This window comes from Rhinatrema bivittatum, chromosome 1 (assembly GCF_901001135.1).
Source record: "Rhinatrema bivittatum chromosome 1, aRhiBiv1.1, whole genome shotgun sequence".
NCBI lineage: Eukaryota > Metazoa > Chordata > Amphibia > Gymnophiona > Rhinatrematidae > Rhinatrema > Rhinatrema bivittatum.
The window spans coordinates 295,590,212-295,609,487 of NC_042615.1; the positions used below are offsets into that span (position 1 = coordinate 295,590,212).

At 45.5% G+C, this 19,276-nt stretch overlaps 1 protein-coding gene across 2 annotated transcripts in view; it reads right to left on the bottom strand.

Annotated features, from left to right (window-relative positions):
- Positions 1 to 19,276, bottom strand: part of CASP6 (caspase 6) — a 95,675-nt gene that overhangs the window by 40,248 nt on the left and 36,151 nt on the right. The window contains exons 3-4 of one of the 2 annotated variants that reach the window (XM_029596629.1): positions 9,995 to 10,037; positions 313 to 462 (exon numbers count right to left, since the gene is read on the bottom strand). In XM_029596629.1, the coding sequence (XP_029452489.1) occupies positions 313 to 462; positions 9,995 to 10,037 (193 nt within the window). Of the gene's footprint in view, positions 1 to 312; positions 466 to 9,994; positions 10,038 to 19,276 lie in introns of both variants that reach the window. The other variant, XM_029596618.1, reaches the window with a different exon arrangement.

Here is a 19,276-nt window from a genome sequence, read left to right on the forward strand (position 1 = left end):
TTGGAAACAGGATGCTGGGCTTGATGGACCCTTGGTCTGACCCAGTAGGGCATTTTCTTATGTTCTCATTCAACAGTGAGTAGGTTTGTGTGTGTGTGTGTGGGGGTGGGGGGGGGGATGTTATGTTTAAAGGAGCAAGTACTGAGGGTACAGATTTGCATCTTGGACAAGCACTTAAAGAGAGAGTATAACAATTCTGACTGGCTATAAAGACACTTGAACAGGAAGCCACTTTCAAAGCAACATAGAAAGGTTCTGGTTTATCTGTGAAAGAATCCCCTTGTAGACCACTGTACACTGACCAGCTCTTACCTCCGTATGAGATTTTCTCTGTCTGCATTAGTGCCACGTCTCTCTGGCATGGTTAAGAACCAGTGGAACCACTCATGGTTAAAGATTAAAGCAACTCCTCTTCTCTTATGGTTCATATTATATTCTTCTGCTGGATCAAAATCAGCATCGCTGCTTTAACAATCAATATAGAAAGATCAGTTAGGAATGACCATATTTGTACCATAGGGTAGTAACATTGCTTATAATCCTCAAATCATCTACATGCACTTGAAGTTGATATGCTTTATTCCACTTGAAGTTGGTCTTATTAATATTTATTTACAGTAATTTATATTCTGCCTATTTCCAGATCATGTTCTATGCATAATCGGTCTCCTCTCCATGCTGTCCATAGATATTTTAGATCTTATACTTATACTGACTAAGAATTTGCCTGCTGATTTTGTACTTTGAACTCTCTTATCTGTGTATATAGTTGGTTTATTCATATTTATTTATATTTATATTTATATATCTAGTTTTCACCACCCCCCCCCCCCGTTTAATGTACTTTATTGGTTATATGTAAGGGCTCCGCCCAAAAGTTTTTGTTTTTTGTAAACCGATGCGATGTGTGAACGGATGTCGGTATAAAAGAGACCTTAAATAAATAAATAAATAAATAAATTTCTTTTTAGAATAAAAGATAGGGAATCTTTAAGTATGACTATACCTTTATTCTTAAACCTTTGCTCATTGCAAAGACGCTCAAGCTCTTTACATTGCTTTTCACTTGAGAAGTTATCAGAGAAATGATTGTGAAAAATATACGGGAGATTAAAATATAAGAAATGATCAAAATATAAAAGCAAGCCCCCAAAATGATCAAAATCAAGAAAAGTCTAGAAACAATTAATATATATACACACACACACATTTTTTTTAAAGGGCTAGAATTGCATGTTTATAAACTATAGAAAATACAAAACTCAGGGATTTAGTGTATTGGTAAATAAACTCTGGTGTCCAGTATCGCTGCGGGGAGTCTCACCCATATAGTGGCAGATACCGTTTTTACTTTAAATTTATAGATATGTGCCCATGACGTGGTACTTAAACTTTCAGTTTTTTCTTTCCTTCAAAAACACACATTATTACATTTGCAGAATTATGTGTTAAGTTTAAAAGTAACTGAGATTTTCTATCCCAAGTCAACTCTCCTATATGGAACAATTCAATTCATCTTATATGTTACTTCAGGAATACTTCCAACTTATCTTCATGCTGTCAAAAGATAGTCTTGGATGGTCTTAATGGTGGGCTGATCCGGATACATACAGGGAAAGGAAAATTGGTTCTTACTTGCTAATTTTCATTCCTGTAATACCATGGATTAGCCCAGACGCCTGCCCAGTTTTTTTGATTCTGCTCGACAGATTATCAGGTTTTTTTCCCTGTCATACTATAGCAGGATGAAGATTTCACATTTTGTACATAGTTGAGTCTCCTGAATTTGGTTTAACCATTTAAATTTTTGGATTCCTGTTACCATTTTAATTCTACTTTGATATTGTTTATACTGCTGCTATAGACTCCTATACAGAAACTACACACTAACAGAATACCTCACCATGGTCACACATGCAGAACACAGACAGCCCTCACCAAATACTGAATAAAGATACCATAAGGTATAAATGGAAATGTGCAGACAAAAACTGAACTGGAAACTACAAGAAACCAGACTCTGCATGGAAAAACAAACATTACCAATCCTATTACAACAATAAGGAAATCAAGAAATATAAAACGTCAATAAGAACATAAGAACTTGCCATGCTGGGTCAGACCAAGGGTCCATCAAGCCCAACATCCTGTTTCCAACAGAGGCCAAACCGGGCCACAAGAATCTGGCAAGTACCCAAATACCAAGAAGATCCCATGCTCCTGATGCAATTAATAGCAGAGGCCATTCCCTAAGGCAACTTGATTAATAGCAGTTAATGGACTTCTCCTCCAAGAACTAATCCAAACCTTTTTTTAAACCCAGCTACACTAACTGCACTAACCACATCCTCTGGCAACAATTATAATAGTAAAACTATACTGATAAAAATATTTCAAAACAACTGACAAACTGAACCAATAATTAAAAAGTCATAAAAATGTTTACAAATTTCACAAACACCAATAACATATTTCAAAACAGCAAACATATCAAGTAACATCCAACAATTGAAATGAATAAGGATTAAAAAAATCCCCCACTCTTCATACCTGGGAATTTAGATTCCAGTCATGCTGAGATTATCATGGATTAGTCAGGGGTGGAAAGTATGCACAGACTTTATTCTCTGACTCTCTCATATACTCACACACTCTCTAGCATACTCATGTTCATTCTCATTCATATGTTCACACACTCAAGAGCATGCTAGGCAAACACTCAAGGTATCTGCCTACCTGTAGGGACAGTCAAACCTCACCATTTCCTGCAGTCTGCATGGGTCACCTTGCTTCACCTCTCCCCTGCCTGCAACTGGTGTGCGCGAGAGCTAAATGCCCGAGTTCTCACAAGAAGAGGATGGTTCAATGATTCACATATGCTAACACTGACACACACACACACACACACACACACACACATACTCTCTTGCTAATTCACACATACACTCAGTCTCACACAAACAAATCCTGACTCACACACATACTTACTCTCACACAAACACATGCTGACTCAATCACACAGACAATATGCATCCAAATACAGAAACTCTCACAGGCAGGCTCACTGATACAGACATACGCAGGCTCATGCTGAGACTCACACGCCTTCATTACTACCCTTAAAAAAAAATTTCTAGACAGACTAGATGGACTACTTGGGTCTTTTTCAACCAATATTTATTATGTCCCTATCTCACACACATGCTCATACTGAGTCACACACTCTCATGCACACACAAGCTAACATACTCTCACATGCTGACTCTCACACATGCTCACTGATATACAGATGGTCATAGTCATACTCACTGAATCACATACACGCACTCTCATGCATGGTGACAAAATTAAATTGATGTTAGGGAGGGATCCAGGGGGGATCCAGGCAGGGGCCAAGGCCCCAGGAGAACAGAGTCTGGGTGGGAGGCCTGCTGATGCTCTGGGAGAGTTGGAGATTTTCCTTGGCCTGGAAGAAGGGGCGGGCTGCAAGGCTCCGAAGCTGTTTTTTGTTTTCTACAAATTTGTTTTTGTCAGGGTTCAACAATGAGGGAGACAATAGCAAAGCAGTAATGCAGGAAGCATTGCAGCAGTGGCAGGAAAAGCAGCAGAGCTGGTGAATGGAAGTGGGCCATGTGTATTCCGCTGTCGCTGAAGGCAGGGGCGGGGCCTGAGCAAGATCTGCTGCTTGTGCTGAAAAGGGGGCTGTACAAGAGGGCTGCTGAAACGTACTGATGTGAAAGAAGGTGCTGCAGCTGAAATGGGCCAATGTGAGAGAAGATGCCGCTGCTGCCACAGGAAACAATCTGCAAGTAAAGGACCTCACATATCAGAGGGGTGGCAGAGGCTTTTTCACTACTGGAGGTAGAATTTCTTTTTCTCTCTGCCTGTCACTCCCCTGATATCTGCTGCCCTAGGCATGGGCCTAGAATGCCTAGTGACAAATCCAGGACTGCAAGAAGGAAGTATGTTAGGGCTTATGTTTTGGTTATGTGTAAAAGTGCAGGAATATTAGGGTAAATTGAAGAGATAATTAGAGCAATTGGTCAAGAGATACAATTTTCAGCATGAACCACTTCTCTTAGATGTTAAAGGAGGCAATTTTGTAACAGCTTTCCTAAATTAGGAGGAAAATACATGCATAAAGTGCTACCAATTTTCAAAGGGAAAGTATGCATGTACTTTTTCTTTTGAAAAGAATCCCACTGAAACTACCCACACATAATTACACCTGCTAAACCGTGCACAGAAAGTTTTTGGGAAATTTTCCATGCATAACGTTTGAAAATGAAGAATTAAATGGATAAGTGCAACCGCCCTCCAACCCCTCCCCCGAGAACGCCTTTGCTCGGTGCAGGTAATATGACATACGCGCATAAGTTTACCCGCATATTAGATGGGCAATTTTGTAAAGAGGCCATTTTGGCACGTAAAACATTGTGTTAAACATAGACAGGGTAATTTTCAAAGTGACTTCTGTGTGTAACAATGAAAAGTATGGCAAACATTCCAGTAAGAAGCAGGAGAGTTTGTGCGTTTCCCAGTATGAGACAGATGGGAAGTTCTAACGTTCTACGATAGATTTTCCCGAAGCACTGGCACTAACCAGAATTAGTTCTATTTAAAAGTAATATAATAAAGAGAAAGGTGTGTACACAGCACTGTCAATAGAGGGGTGAGATATTTATTGGTAAGTTATTCAGGCACAATGGGTTCCTTGCGCTCAAGATTTTATCACTTAGACTGCCAGTTCAGATCTTTGAACATATCCATTTTCCCTATTCTTGTTTTCTGTGCCATTCGCCTCTGGAGGAACACATCTTATACAGTTACAAGCACAGATGCACTTGCTAATTTAGTCTAAACGAGGGCCAGCTCATCTTATTACAGTAAAGCAGTTATTTAGGGTATTGTGCCTCCACATTAGGTCACAAGGAACAAGTGAGTCAATATAGGAAGAATGGATGCAGTTCTCTTTTGCAACCTAATCTCCTGTTTTAAGCATGAGTGAATACAGGACTTTTATAAATGAAATCTTTATAAATTTTTCAGTATATAAATAGGTGTATCTTGTACAGTATTTATAGTATTCTTAGAGCCCTATGTATTAAGCATTTTTCCCATAGACACATAATGGGAAAAAATCTTTAGTGCATAAATCCCTAGTTTGATAATTGGCATCCTAGTAGAGAGGTTGTGCAGTAGTCTGGAGGTTGGAGCAGTGGGCTATGACCCAGAGAAACCAGGGTTCAAATCCTACTGCCATTCCTTTTGACATGGGCAAGTCGCTTCACCCTTAGGTACCAACGTAGAGGTAGATTCATCATTTTGCTATAAATATAGCAAAAATAGCGCCAGTGATAAAAAAAAAAAAAACCCCCAAAAAAAAAACCGGGTATGGTCACATCACACACTGAGTGATTTATCACAGTCACATTAGCAGCCAAAAAGGAGAGAGTGAGAGAGAGAGAGAGCACCTCTGTAGAGGCTCACTTATAATTGAACTATTCATACCACTAATAACTCGGGGTGAGATTTGTGGAGTGGGGTGGGTTTTGGGGGTGCAGTTTTACATGCACAGAAGAAGAGCAGATATGTACCATGTTCTCTCTACCTATATTGATGCTTTCTCTACTTTCTACCTGTCTTGATTGCACTACGTAACGTGTTATAATCTGCTCTTCTTTCACCTTTCATCCCTCCAAACCACATTAAATCTTCACCGATGGTAACTGTGCTGTTCATACGTATGACTGTGCATGTAAAACTTCCCCCCCAAAACCCACCCCACTCCACAAACCTCACCCCAAGTTCAAAATGCCCCCTCTTACAGTGGTATAAAAAAGCACAATTATAAACGAGCCTCACAGAGGTGCTCTCTCTCTCTCTCCCACACCGCGATTTGTGATAAATCCCGTTTTGGGCATAACGCACAGCTACTACAGGCCTAATGCACAGAAAAGCGGTAGAGTTATTTCCGGTGTTAAAACCTGTGTTGCTGTACATATTACTTTATCGCATGCAGTGTTAACCGGCCCTCATTTCTATTTGCTCCACATGAACTCCTCCCGCTCGAGTACTAATTTTAAATTTGCATACGTATTTCACGATGCGGTATTTATCACATGCTTTATGACGTTATCTCGTGCGTTAAGGCCCTAATGTGCATGATAACGCCCTAACGCGATTTGATGAATGACCCTCTTAGATTGTGAGCCCTTTGGGGACAGGGAAATACTACTGTTAAGGCCCTAATGTGCATGATAACGCCCTAACGCGATTTGATGAATGACCCTCTTAGATTGTGAGCCCTTTGGGGACAGGGAAATACTACTGTGCCTGAACGTAATTGCTTTGAAGTGCTGATAGGTGGAATATAAAAAAAAAAAAAAATCAAATCAAAATATATCTACCTCCACATATAAATCAGGGGAAATTACCTGAGTAGTTCAATGAAAGCCCCTTGTACTTGGTGCCTGCTATTTTTGCGGGATGAAGATGGAGCAAAACTACACATATACAACTGAAAATTCAATTGTAAATGCATAGTTTTCATGTGACCTAAACATCCCGTCTCCCACTCGGGAACTCCTCTTAAATCTGGCTAAAGATACATGTGATGTGAAAGCTGATGTATATGGTTATCCTTTCTGCAGGGCACAACCAAACCCTTTTGATCTAGTTGAGTAATACTGTAGTTACCAAGCTAGATCCCTTTGGAAATTGTCCTCCCTATATGTGTATGGGAAATAACCTTAGAGGATAACTTTTAAGCAACTCCATGAGGTCCCATATTCATGCGTATATGGCCGCATGGAGTTTTACTACTGTATTTTATAACTAGCGAGTATTAAGTATGTACAGATTATAAAATACACATATGGCTACCCCCTCATTATGGGCTGGATTTTAAAAGCTTTACGCGCATAGAGTGGCTAATGCGTGCCGGGCCTATTTTCAAAAGTGCGTAAAGCCCTGGGACGCGTCTAAGTCCCGGGGCTTTACTAAAGGGGCGGTCTGGGGGCGGAGTCGGAGACCTCCGACACAGCAGCCATTTGTCGCTGTTCCGGGGATCGTGTGACGGCAGTTGGCCGGCGCGCGCAACTTACTTCAGCCCCAGGCTTGAAGTAAGTTTTAAAACAGAAGTTAAAAAAAGAAAAAGGTAGGGGGGAAAGGGCGGGGGAGGAGGAAGAAGGGAAGGTGGGGTGGCGGGGTAGGGAACGGGAGAAGGCAGCGCAGCTCGGCGCGGGCTTGGTGCGCACAAGATGCACAATTGTGCACACCCTTGCGCGCCCCGACCCCCGATTTTATAACATGCGCGCGCGCACATCTTAAAATCTTCCCCTATATGCACATATGTTTGGTTACACATAAATACCTGCAATGGATTGAAAGCGCATTCTTTTCCTACCCATTTAGAAACATACGCATGTATATTTTGTGCCTGAAAAAATACAACTTGGTTGCATAAAACCCTGATTCATATAAAGAAGTCAGTATATTTAAAACATGCGTGCTTGACTGAAATCACCATTTTGGCAATGCTTCCACCAGTTCATCCACTCCTTATCTAGGTCATCAAGACCCTTCTAGTTCTTCACCCTGATCTTCCCCCCAATTCACCCAGACCTCCTACCCAACCAACTGCAGTCTGATATCAACTGCATGAGATAAATAGCAGGTGTAAAATTTATCATATAAGTTATCTAATGTACTCATGTAAGTCTCTTATAAAATAGCAATTTATGCATGGGACTCTTAGCCCCGGCCCAAAACGTCCCAAGTCCGCCCCCTTTTTGCATATAAATGTGCTTGCAAAACCCCAAATATCTGCATATTTTTTATTTTTATGAAATACCATGTGTGCGAGTAAATCTACTTAGGGGCAGATTTTATAAATCTGCGCACACGCGTACTTTTGTTCGCGCACCAGGTGCGAGCAAGAGTATGCGGGATTTTAATAGATACGCACGTAGCCGCGCGTATCCATTAAAATCCGGGGTCGGCATGCGCAAGGCTGCCCAAAATCGGCAGCCTGTGCGCGCCGAGCCGCGCAGCCTGCTTCCGTTCCCTCCACCCCACTGGCCCTATCTAAACCCCCCCTACCTTTGTCGGCAAAGTTATGCCTGCCGGGCCGGCTGCCGCGCTCCATGTTCCGGTCCGGGTGCTGGTCCAGAGGCCGCGGCCATGCCCCCGGAACGCCCCCAGGCCGAAACCACGCCTGCGGCAGCGCCCCCGAAACGCCGCGTCACTCGCGACATGCCCCCAAAACGCCGCGTCACTCCCCTGAAACGCTCCCCCCCCCGACACACCCCTCCATGCAAGCCCCGGGACTTACGCGTGTCCCGGGGCTTGCATGCGCCACTGAGCCTATGCAAAATAGGCTCGGCGCGCGCAGGGGGGGGTTTGGGGTAGGTTTTCGGGGGGTACGTGCGTATCTTACGCGTGTACCCCTTTGAAAATCTACCCCTTAGTGTATATGCTGATTTTTACCCATGTAACTCATTTGACCCTTAAGTGGAAAAACTGTTCAGACACAAAGTTCTGTGTTTGTTAATGTTGTCTTTCATTTCCTTTTTTCCCTATGAGGCGTATAACTTGTAAATATGCAAAGAAGTCTATGTTTTGACTTATATTTGCTTTGTATCTATGAAAAGGTCAGCATTTAGCCATTTTCCAATAGCTGGCCCATTATTTTTTTGGTTTCAGACACTGTTTTGTACTTCTAGCTCCACTGGAACTAGGGCTAGGATCTGTGCCATGTGCCTTTATTTAAAACTACCCAGGGATTTCACCCCTCCTCCCACCTTCCACATACCTAGTCTGATCATTGCAGTGATGATCCTGGGCCCAGGGGCCATGCACCAGGGCTCCTTCCAGAACCCTGCAGTAATGGGCCCTAAATCTGGCCATCAGTTGTCACCCTTAAGCAGTGACCATGGCTCCTCTTCTCCCCCTCCTCCCCCATCAGGGGCTGTGAACACCTGACTCCACAGCATCCCTAGCTGATCAGGGGAATCTTCTTCATAGAGTAGACAACACTTGCCACCTGAGCTACTAGGCCAACTCAAGGACATAAAACTTTAATGAGTCAATTTTCAAAGGGGTTCCATGCAGAAAAATAGTATATGCATGCGTAAGTAGCCTGTATTTGTCTTTATGCTATTTTAGAAATATCGGAAACACGCACATATTTTCGGTTTTGGGTGCACATTTTACCGGTGCAAAAAAGGGATGTTCTGGGGCATTCCTGGGCGGGGTTCAGAAATATGTTATTTTACAAGAGATATACATGTATAAATTATCAAATTTTCTCATACAAATTTTGCAACTGCTAACCGACTAGTTCAAGTGAAATCAGACTTGAAGGTTGTCTGCAGTTTTTGGCTGGGAGGTCTGGGTGAACAGTTGGCGGTTCAGGGTGAAGTGCTAGAGAGTATAGGTGAACTGGCGGAGGTATCAGTGAACTGGTGAATTCAAATATGCACGCACAAGTAAGGGTTTTCAAAATGGTAGCCGCGCATACTTTATAAGAACATAAGAATTGCCATGCTGGTTGAGACGAAGGTTAATCGAGCAAAGCTTCCTGTCTCCAACAATGACCAACCCAGGTTGCAAGTACCTTCATGTATAAATTGTAGTTATTACGGGTACATGTTATATTTTTTTTGCACCTAAAATATACACAAGTATGTTCATAAAAGATGTAGAGAAAGTAAGCGCTTTCTTTGCATTGGAAATATACACATATACTAAAACATACACATGTACTTTCAGAAGAAAACTACATGATAAAGTGGATACGTGGATAAATCTCCACATATCCACTTACGTGTGCAAATGCAGTACCATAAATAGGTTTGAAAGTTAGGCTCCCCGGGTAATCAACGGACACTAAATTGCCCAAACTCTGGGTGAAAAAGAATTTTCCTATGTGCATTATTGTACTTAAATGATGTTTTTATCAGGCCTCGTCTTAACAAGCAATTACTTTTACCTGATACTACGGGAATCTGTCTCTGTGAGGTTTTTATCTCCACCTATAATAAAAAAAAAAACAAAAACATAAAAGCAGCATTGAATTTATTTAATTTATTTATTTATTTAACATTTCTTTTATACCGATATCCGTTCGCACATCGTATCGGTTCACAGTGAACAAAAAACCATTGGGCAGTGCCCGTATATTTAACATATAACAGATAACATAATATAATATAATGAACTAGGCAACATATAAATAAATTTTTGGGAGGAGCCCTTACATATAACAGGCATCATTGGGTAGATGCTATGGAATATAACTATAACTATATACATGAAAGTGCAAAGTACAAAATCATCAGACGTAAAGGCGTTCATACCAAGATATCAGTATAACATTCATAGGGGGGTTTTATGTAATAGGGGGTGAGATGGCTTGCTGAAAGAGCCATGTTTTAAGTTTCTTTTTGAAAGTGGGGGTATAGGTCTCTATGCGGATATCATGGGGCAGTGAGTTCCATATGGTGGGGCCGGCAAGAGAAAAGGCTCTGTTAATAGTGGAGGAGAGTTTAAAAGATTTAATAGATTGGGCACGGAGTGTTCCTTGAAGAACTGGGCGTGTAGGTCTCTTGGAGGTAAGAGGGGGGGGTTAAGCCAGTTGAGGTTGGAATTTACTAGACTCTTATGTATGATCGAGAGTGTTTTATAAAGAATTCGTGACTGTATAGGGAGCCAGTGTAGTTCAATAAGTGTGGGGGTGATGTGATCTCTTTTCTTTGTGTTTGACAATATCCGAGCGGCGGCATTTTGTAGGAGTTGAAGTGGCTTAGTGTGTGTTGCAGGAATGCCAAGTAAGAGCGCATTACAATAGTCAATCTTCGATAAAATAATAGCTTGGAGGACTGTACGGAAATCATTGAAGTGTAGTAGGGGTCTGAGTTTCTTTATTGTTTGGAGTTTAAAATAGCAGTCTTTTATGATGGATTTGATGAATGGTTTAAATGAGAGGTGATTATCAATAATAACTCCCAAGTTGCGAGTGTGCGATGGGAAGTTGGTAGCTGAGTAAGCAGGAGGGATGTCTGGGATCGGTTGCCTATTAGATAGGAAAATTAGTTTCTTACCTGATAATTTTCGTTCCTGTAGTACCAAGGATCAGTCCAGGACACCTGGGTTGTGACTCCGCACCAGTAGATGGAGACAGACTAAAACTTGTGGGCGGAGCATATATGCCCCTGTGCCAGTCACAGCCCCTCAGTCATACGTAATGTCAAAGTAGACAAAAGCCAAAAGGCAACCATAGCTAACCATACAACTTGGTAGGGAAAAGAAAACCAACACCCCTACAGGAACCAGACTCCCCAACCGGGAGAGCGAATAAACAAGGATCAGCGTACTGAAAAAAACACAATAATGAGCGGACTCTTCGTTACTATAGCGCAACACTGCGGGCGGGATCCTGGACTGATCCTTGGTACTACAGGAACGAAAATTATCAGGTAAGAAACTAATTTTCCTTTCCCTGTACGTACCAGGATCAGTCCAGGACACCTGGGATGTACCAGAGCTAACTTACCGAGGGTGGGAAGCAGAGAGTCCCGCTCGGAGTACCCTCTCTCCAAAACCCCTAGCTTCAGTAGCCTGAACATCCAACCGGTAATGTTTAAAAAAGGTATGCAACGACTTCCAGGTAGCCGCCCTGCAAATCTCTTGAGGCGACACCTGAGAAGATTCCGCCCAAGACGCAGCGTGAGACCGTGTCGAATGAGCCCGAAGACCCACCGGCGGTGATTTTCCGCGCAGAATGTACGCAGAACCAATGGCTTCCTTCGAGCCAACGGGCAATTGTCGTGCGGGACGCCGCAGCACCTTTCTTTGGACCCGAAGTTAACACAAACAGATGATCCGTCACCCGAAACGGATTAGTAACCTCCAGATAGCGAAGCAGGGACCTCCGCACATCTAGTTTTCTCAAGTCTTTTGTTTTCGGGTCTGAAGACTCCGCAACCGAGAAAGCGGGAAGTTCAATTGACTGATTCAAAAGGAACGACGACACGACCTTAGGAAGGAAGGAGGGAACCGTCCGCAAGGAGACCCCCGAATCGGAGATGCGCAAGAAGGTCTCCCTACAGGACAACGCCTGTAATTCTGAGACACGACGGGCCGATGCCATCGCCACTAGGAATACGGTCTTCAAGGTGAGATCCTTGAGTGTAGAACGTTTCAGGGGCTCAACGGCACTGAGCATAAGACTGAGAGTACCCAGTTGAGGTTCCAAGATGGGCAAGGGGGCCGCAACGGAGGATGGAGGTGCTTAGCCCCCCTAAGAAAACGGGAGATATCCGGGTGGAGAGCCAGAGAGACCCCCCGGACCTTACCACGCAAACAGCCAAGCGCCGCCACTTGAACCCGAAGGGAATTACACGCTAAACCTTTGGCGAGCCCCGCCTGGAGAAAAGCCAGAATATCGGGAATAGAAGCGGAAGTGGGGTCTAGGCCCCGCTCCATGCACCATTCCTCAAAAACTACCCAGACCCGAACATAAGCTAGGGACGTAGACTGTTTTCTGGATCTCAGCAACGTAGCAACGACCGCATCCGAGTAGCCTTTTCTCTTCAACCGATACCTCTCAAAAGCCATGCCGCGAGACAAAAGTGAGCAGCATCCTCCAAACAGACGGGGCCCTGACGAAGGAGCCCCGGGAATCCCTGTAGACGAAGGGGTGCGGCCACCGACAGCTGGACCAGGTCCGCAAACCACGGACGGCGTGGCCACTCCGGCGCCACCATGATCACATTGGATGGATGCAATTCTATGCGCCGTAGGATCTTTCCGATCATGGGCCACGGTGGGAACACATACAGAAGCACATCCACCGGCCAGGGAAGCACCAACGCGTCGACTCCTTCTGCTCCCCTTTCGCGACGTCGACTGTAAAATTGCGGAGCCTTCGCGTCGTGCCAGGTGGCCATCAGATCCATGTGGGGCGTTCCCCAAGTCCGGCGAATGAAGAGAAACGCCTCGTCCTCCAACTCCCACTCTCTGGGATCCAAGCGGTGACGACTGAGAAAATCCACCTGGACGTTGTCGACTCCCACTATGTGGGAAGCCGCGAGATGGCTGAGATGCCGTTCTGCCCAGACCATCAAGAGCCGCGCCTCCTCCGCCACTAGAGGACTTTTTGTCCCTCCCTGGCGATTGATGTAAGCCACGGTGGTAGTGTTGTCCGACAATACCCGGACCGCCTGTCCGCGCACGAGGGGTAGAAAAGCTTGCAGCGCCAGACGGACCGCTCTGGTCTCCAGCCGGTTGATAGACCACCGGGTCTGCGACTCTGACCACAGACCCTGAACCGACTTCCAGCTCAGGCTGGATCGCGCCTGCCCCTCGAGAGGTAGAGGTAGATAGAAATCCTCGGAAACCGGTTTCCAGCGGGAAAGCAATGAGGACTGCAGCGGCCATAGATGAGCGAACGCCCAAGGGACTAACGCCAGCGTGGATGCCATAGACCCCAGAACCGTCAGGTAATCGCAGACTTGTGGCCTGTGTAGCGACAAAAGACGTAGCACCTGAGACTGCAGTTTGCATATCCGTTCCTGCGAGAGAATCACACTGCCTCGCTTCGTGTCGAACAGGGCTCCAAGATATTCCAAGGACTGAGAGGGTTCGAGATGACTCTTGTTGAAGTTGACCACCCAGCCCAGGGACTGCAAGAGCTGTAACACCCTGGCCACCGCCTGCCGACACAGACTTTGAGACTTCGCCCGGATCAGCCACTCGTCGAGGTAAGGATGAACTAGCAGGCCTTCCCGCCGCAACTGCGCCGCCACGACCACCATCACTTTCGTGAATGTCCGAGGCGCTGTCGCCAGGCTGAACGGAAGCGCCCGGAACTGGAAGTGCCTGCCCAGAATGCCAAACCTCAGAAACCGCTGAAACGCTGGTTGAATTCCCACATGAAGGTATGCTTCTGTGAGATCTAGGGACGCCAGGAATTCGCCGGGACGCACTGACGCGATCACTGACCGAATGGTCTCCATTTTGAAGTGAGGGACTCGAAGGCATCTGTTGACTCCTTTCAGATCCAGAATTGGGCGGAAAGTGCCGTCTTTCTTGGGGACTATGAAGTAAATGGAGTACCGGCCCTTGCCGTACTGAGTGGCCGGAACCAGCGAGATGGCTCCCAGTCTTTCTAGTCTTTGGATGGTATCTAGCACCGCCGCCTTCTTCTTGGGATCCTTGCAGGGTGAGACCAGGAATTTGTCCGTTGGGATGCGAGCAAAATCTAACTCGTAGCCATGTTTTATCACGTCGAGGACCCATTGATCCGACGTCACGCTGGCCCATTCCTCGAGGAATAAGGATAGACGCGCCCCCACGTTTGGAACAGCGTGCCGAGGACGCGACGAGGGATGGGCCGGCCGAACTTCATTGCGAAGGCTTGGACCCCGCACCCGACGGGGCCCCTCCTTGCCGGCCAAAACGTTTGCCCCGAAAGGACTGCTGCCACTGGGTGTTCCGAGAGGAAGACGGCCTATACGAGGGTCCAGAGGATCTTTGCGGCCTAGACTTCCTGGGTGCCCTGAACCGGGCTCTGCCTGAAAAGGAAGATCTCGACCGGGTCCTATCCTCTGGCAGCTTAAACGCTCGGTTCTCCCCCAGGGAAACCATCAAATCGTCCAACTCCTTGCCGAACAGCAATGTCCCCTAAAAAGGCAAAGCCCCGAGGTGAGCCCTGGAAGAGCCATCCACTGCCCAATTACGCAGCCAAAGGAGACGACGTGCCGACACCGCTGCCACCATGGACCTAGCTGAGGTGCGCAAAAGATCATGGAGTGCATCAGCGCCATAGGCAATGGCCGCCTCCAATCTGTCTGCTTGGGAAGCCTCCTCTGAAGAGAGACCCGCATTCGCCTGCAGGACTTGAGCCCAGCGCAGACTAGCACGCATAGCAAAATTTGTGCAACTGGCGGCACGCACCCCTAGGGCAAAAACCTCAAAATTCTTTTGAGTTGAACCTCCAACTTACGGTCTTGAATATCCCGGAGGGCTGTCGCTTCCGTGATCGGGATGGTAGACCTCTTCGTGACAGCTGACACTGCCGAATCCACCCTTGGGAGTCGGAGGAGCTCTAGCGCGTCCTCCGGCAAAGGGTAAAGTTTGTCCATGGCCTTGCTGACCTTCAGACCTAACTCCGGAGTATCCCATTCCTTGAAGAGGATATCCGTGGATGAAAAAATGAAAAACGACCGCCGGCCCTGTGAGCCCAAGCAGAACAGGATCCATATTTGCCTCCTGGCGGACCACCACCGGAGGAGCCTCAATCCCCAGCTCCTGGAGAATGGCCGGAATGAGTGGCGACAGTTCCTCTCTGCGGAACAGACGCACCACCTTGGGGTCATCCCCGTCGACGGCCTGCGCTCCTTTACCTGTACTGGGCTGCGCCGAGCCATCTGCTGCTGCCGTCCCGGCCCCCGGCAGGGGCTCCTCGGAGGCCTCTGTGTCCGCCCCGGAGGTATCTTCGGAATCCGAGTCCTGCGGCACCCCTCGGGGAAGCAGTTTGCCCCGGGCCGCGCTCTGGGTGGTCTTCGCCACCCTCCTTGCCATCTTCTTCTGCGGCGGGGACCGGTGGACCCTTGAACCCGAGGCGTCCCCCCGTCTGCGCTTGCTGCGCTTATCACGGAGAACTTTGCGCAGCAAAAGCGCCAAATCTTCAGAAAACTCGCCCGAATCCGTTGCGTCGCTTTCCGAATGCCCCCGGGACTGGGGCCCCTCTGAAGGGACCTCCACCGCCGCACCCCGCTGCGGGGAAAGCGTAGGAGGTAAAACCGAGGCCCCCACCGTTTCCCGCGAAACTACCCGGCTCAGACAAAATGGCCGCCACTCCCGCGCTGACCGGGAACGGGTCAGGAGGCCTATCAGGGGGACCCCCCCTTGCGACGGCGATCGCGCGACCCGGGAACGGGCCCCCCGAGGAGCCGCCGACGATCCCTCGTCTCCCGGGACGCAGGCCGAGCAAAGGCCGTCCCGGGAGAGACGCGCGCGCCGAGTCGCAGGCCCTGCACTGCGAGCCGCGCGGCATTGCAAAAACCGCGGGAAACCAAAGACGCGCCGAAAAGCACTGAGGGACGCTGAATAAAAACAAAAATTCAACGCGGCGAAAATCGGCGACCTCCCCCCTGCCGAAGACGCCCCCCCTCGAGCGGAACGGAGCGCAACGCCAAGGAACGGAGAGCCGACTGAAAACAAAAGTAAAAACACTTTTTTTTTTTTTTTTTTAATAAGAAAAAAACGCTGTCCCAGGTGCTGAAAAGCCCTATGTCCTGCAGGGGTGAGTGAACCGGGCTCCCCGGTGTCACCCCTGACGCTGCTACTAGCCCAGCCGGGTCCTCAACCCTAGCAGCGGCCTCAACCTGGGGAGGGTAGTCCCCTCAGGACCTCACAACTCCCCAGGGAGGTAGGGCAACCGGGACTAAAGTAACCAAATTAAACAAAAAACCCCAATTTACAGTAAAACCAAGGTCTAATAGAAAAAACAAAAACAAAACACCAAAAAGCGAACCTGACTAAGAACCAGAATCAGGCCCGACAGGGCTGTGACCGGACCTGCACCACCTACTGGAGACAGAGTAAGACTGAGGGGCTGTGACTGGCACAGGGGCATATATGCTCCGCCCACAAGTTTTAGTCTGTCTCCATCTACTGGTGCGGAGTCACAACCCAGGTGTCCTGGACTGATCCTGGTACGTACAGGGAAATGATTAATAGCTCAGTCTTGTTGGAATTAAGAGCTAGGTGCATGTCCTTTAGGAGTTGGTTGATAGAGGAAAGACAGGATTCCCAGCTGTGTAATGCAGTTTGGATGGTGTCAGAGAAAGGGAAGATGATTTGTACATCGTCAGCATAAATTCTAATGTATACTCACATTGTGAGTATACATTAGTATACATGTATTCTAATGTATACTCACATGTGAGTATACATTAGAATACATCTAATGTATTCTAATGTATACTCACATTTGATAAGATCACCACCACTGGAGTCTAAATTTTCCTTTTGATTCTGCCTGTCCTCTCATTCTATCTTGTTTCCTTTCCCCTTTCCTAATCCCTCTTTCCTGTCTTGCTAGGTAGGAACCTAAATGCTTTGACTCTTAGAAAAGTGAACCCTTTAGTAATTTTAGGAATAATTTTCAAGTACATTTATGTGCATAAATCCTGTTTTCATGTGCATAAATGACCAGCAAAATTAGCCAGATACACCTATCCGGCTAACTTTGGCAGGGTATTCAGAGGTGCAGTTGCACCACTAAATATACTCCATTATCTCTATGGCAATGATGCATTACCTCTGCTGGCAACAATGGCAAGAAACATGATCTGACATATACTGCACACAATAACGCTACCAAGTCATAGACCTTAACAACATTCAAATATATATATATTTTTTTTTAAATGTTATTAATATTTGCTACTGGACTAAAGGTAATCAAAACAGGGCTTGAAGCAGTACTGCCTCCTAAAATAAAATTAAAATGTGCCACAATTGGATAGAATGAAAATGTATGCTGGGATGTTGGATGTTGTGAGACTGATATTAAAAAGATCTAAAAACTTCTGGTAAATTGAAAGTATTCCCTATTTGAGCACCTAAATTTAGATCCCTAAAATGTGGACAGGGCCAGAGGGAAGCATCAGGTCAGTAGAATAAAGTCAGGTGGTCTGCATTGATTTCCAGGGGTAGGTATCTAATTTAGGGATCTAAAGTTTGGCAGCTAAACAGTAGGCCTCAGCTTTAGGGACCTGTTTCAGCTGAACTTAGGGGCCTAAATTTGAAAATTTACAGCTGAAATGTGAAAGGAGTTACACAGATAAATGTAACATTATCGTAGCAGTTTTCAAAATCCATTTCCCTGCGTTAAGTGCATTTACATGTGTAAAATCCAATTTTAAACAAGTAAATGCTTTTGAAAATCAGGCCCAGTGATTCCTAGTTTGCTGATATTAGGAACCTAACTCAGGTGCCTAAATTTTAGGACTCAACTTTTGATAAATAGCTGCCTATGCATCGTCAGTCCCAGCCAGAAATGCTTTCTATCTAGGAAAAGTAGTCCAGTGAAACTCTGTGGACCTTCTCCAAGCAGGGTATGCACTTTGCTAGTTGATTCTGTGCCCACTCAGGACAAGCTTCGTGGCATGGTGAAAGGCTGATTATCTTTCACCTGATTGAGATGCCAGAAAATTACGCTGGCATATTTCATCTGGCATATTACGCTGGCATATTTCATCTGGCAATTTGCACTTGGAAGCATCGGGATAGTGATTGTGAATGCACTACCCATTGTTCTTTGAGTCGACAAATGGAAGAGTTAAATTTGGGTCTATTATTTATCTTAAGCTGTCTCACATTTTTGTGAACTCTCATTCTCCCTTTTCTTCTTCCTATAATTTCCATCATGCCTTAACTCACCAACTGGTTTGTGCTTCCCAATAGTGAAACTTTATAGTTCCACCATTCAGAACACAGAGCCAGAGAATAAAACTCTACAATCACTGTACACACTTGTTTGCAAGACAATTTTACCTGCAGTCATTTTTTTCATGCTTTTTATACACACAGAAGTTACCTAAAAAGGTATATTTTGTATAAGGGCATTCCGTGATGGATGAAATGGTATCAGGGTCGCTTTGAACAGTATGGTCTTTGTTGAATGAATGTGTGAGGTTTAATGAATGGACAGTTATTCTTTGTGTTGATTCAATGTGCCCGTGGATAGTGTAACGGTTCCTCTTAAAATTGGATGTACCCCTGAAGCAGCCTTGTTTGTGAGGCAAAACGTAGGCCCTTGTTGTGATAAGACTGGAAGGTGGATAAGACCTGGAGCTCTATATTGGAAATCTGAACCTTGGGTGATATGATAAAAGCAGATGAGACCTTGAATTCTTTATTAGAAGTTTGAATTTTGAAGAGTTACATACACACCATCTTGAAAGAGAAAAAAATCTTCTTGAACTGCAGGATTGAATTTTTGTCCTGAAGGTGGTGGAAATACAAGAGATTTAATTTTTGTTGCAGTGATTAGGATTAGATGGCATTGTTATTTTTTCAGCATGTGTATTGGGATTGAGTGAGTATGTGGGTTGGATGTTTGTTTGGGAGATTTGTGTTTGAGCATGAGTTATTTAAATGTGGGGGATTACATTTATATTTTAAATATATAGGTGATTGTGTCAAGTGTGGCATGACATCTTAGATTGATGCTATATTTGTCTGTTTGTTGGTTTATGAC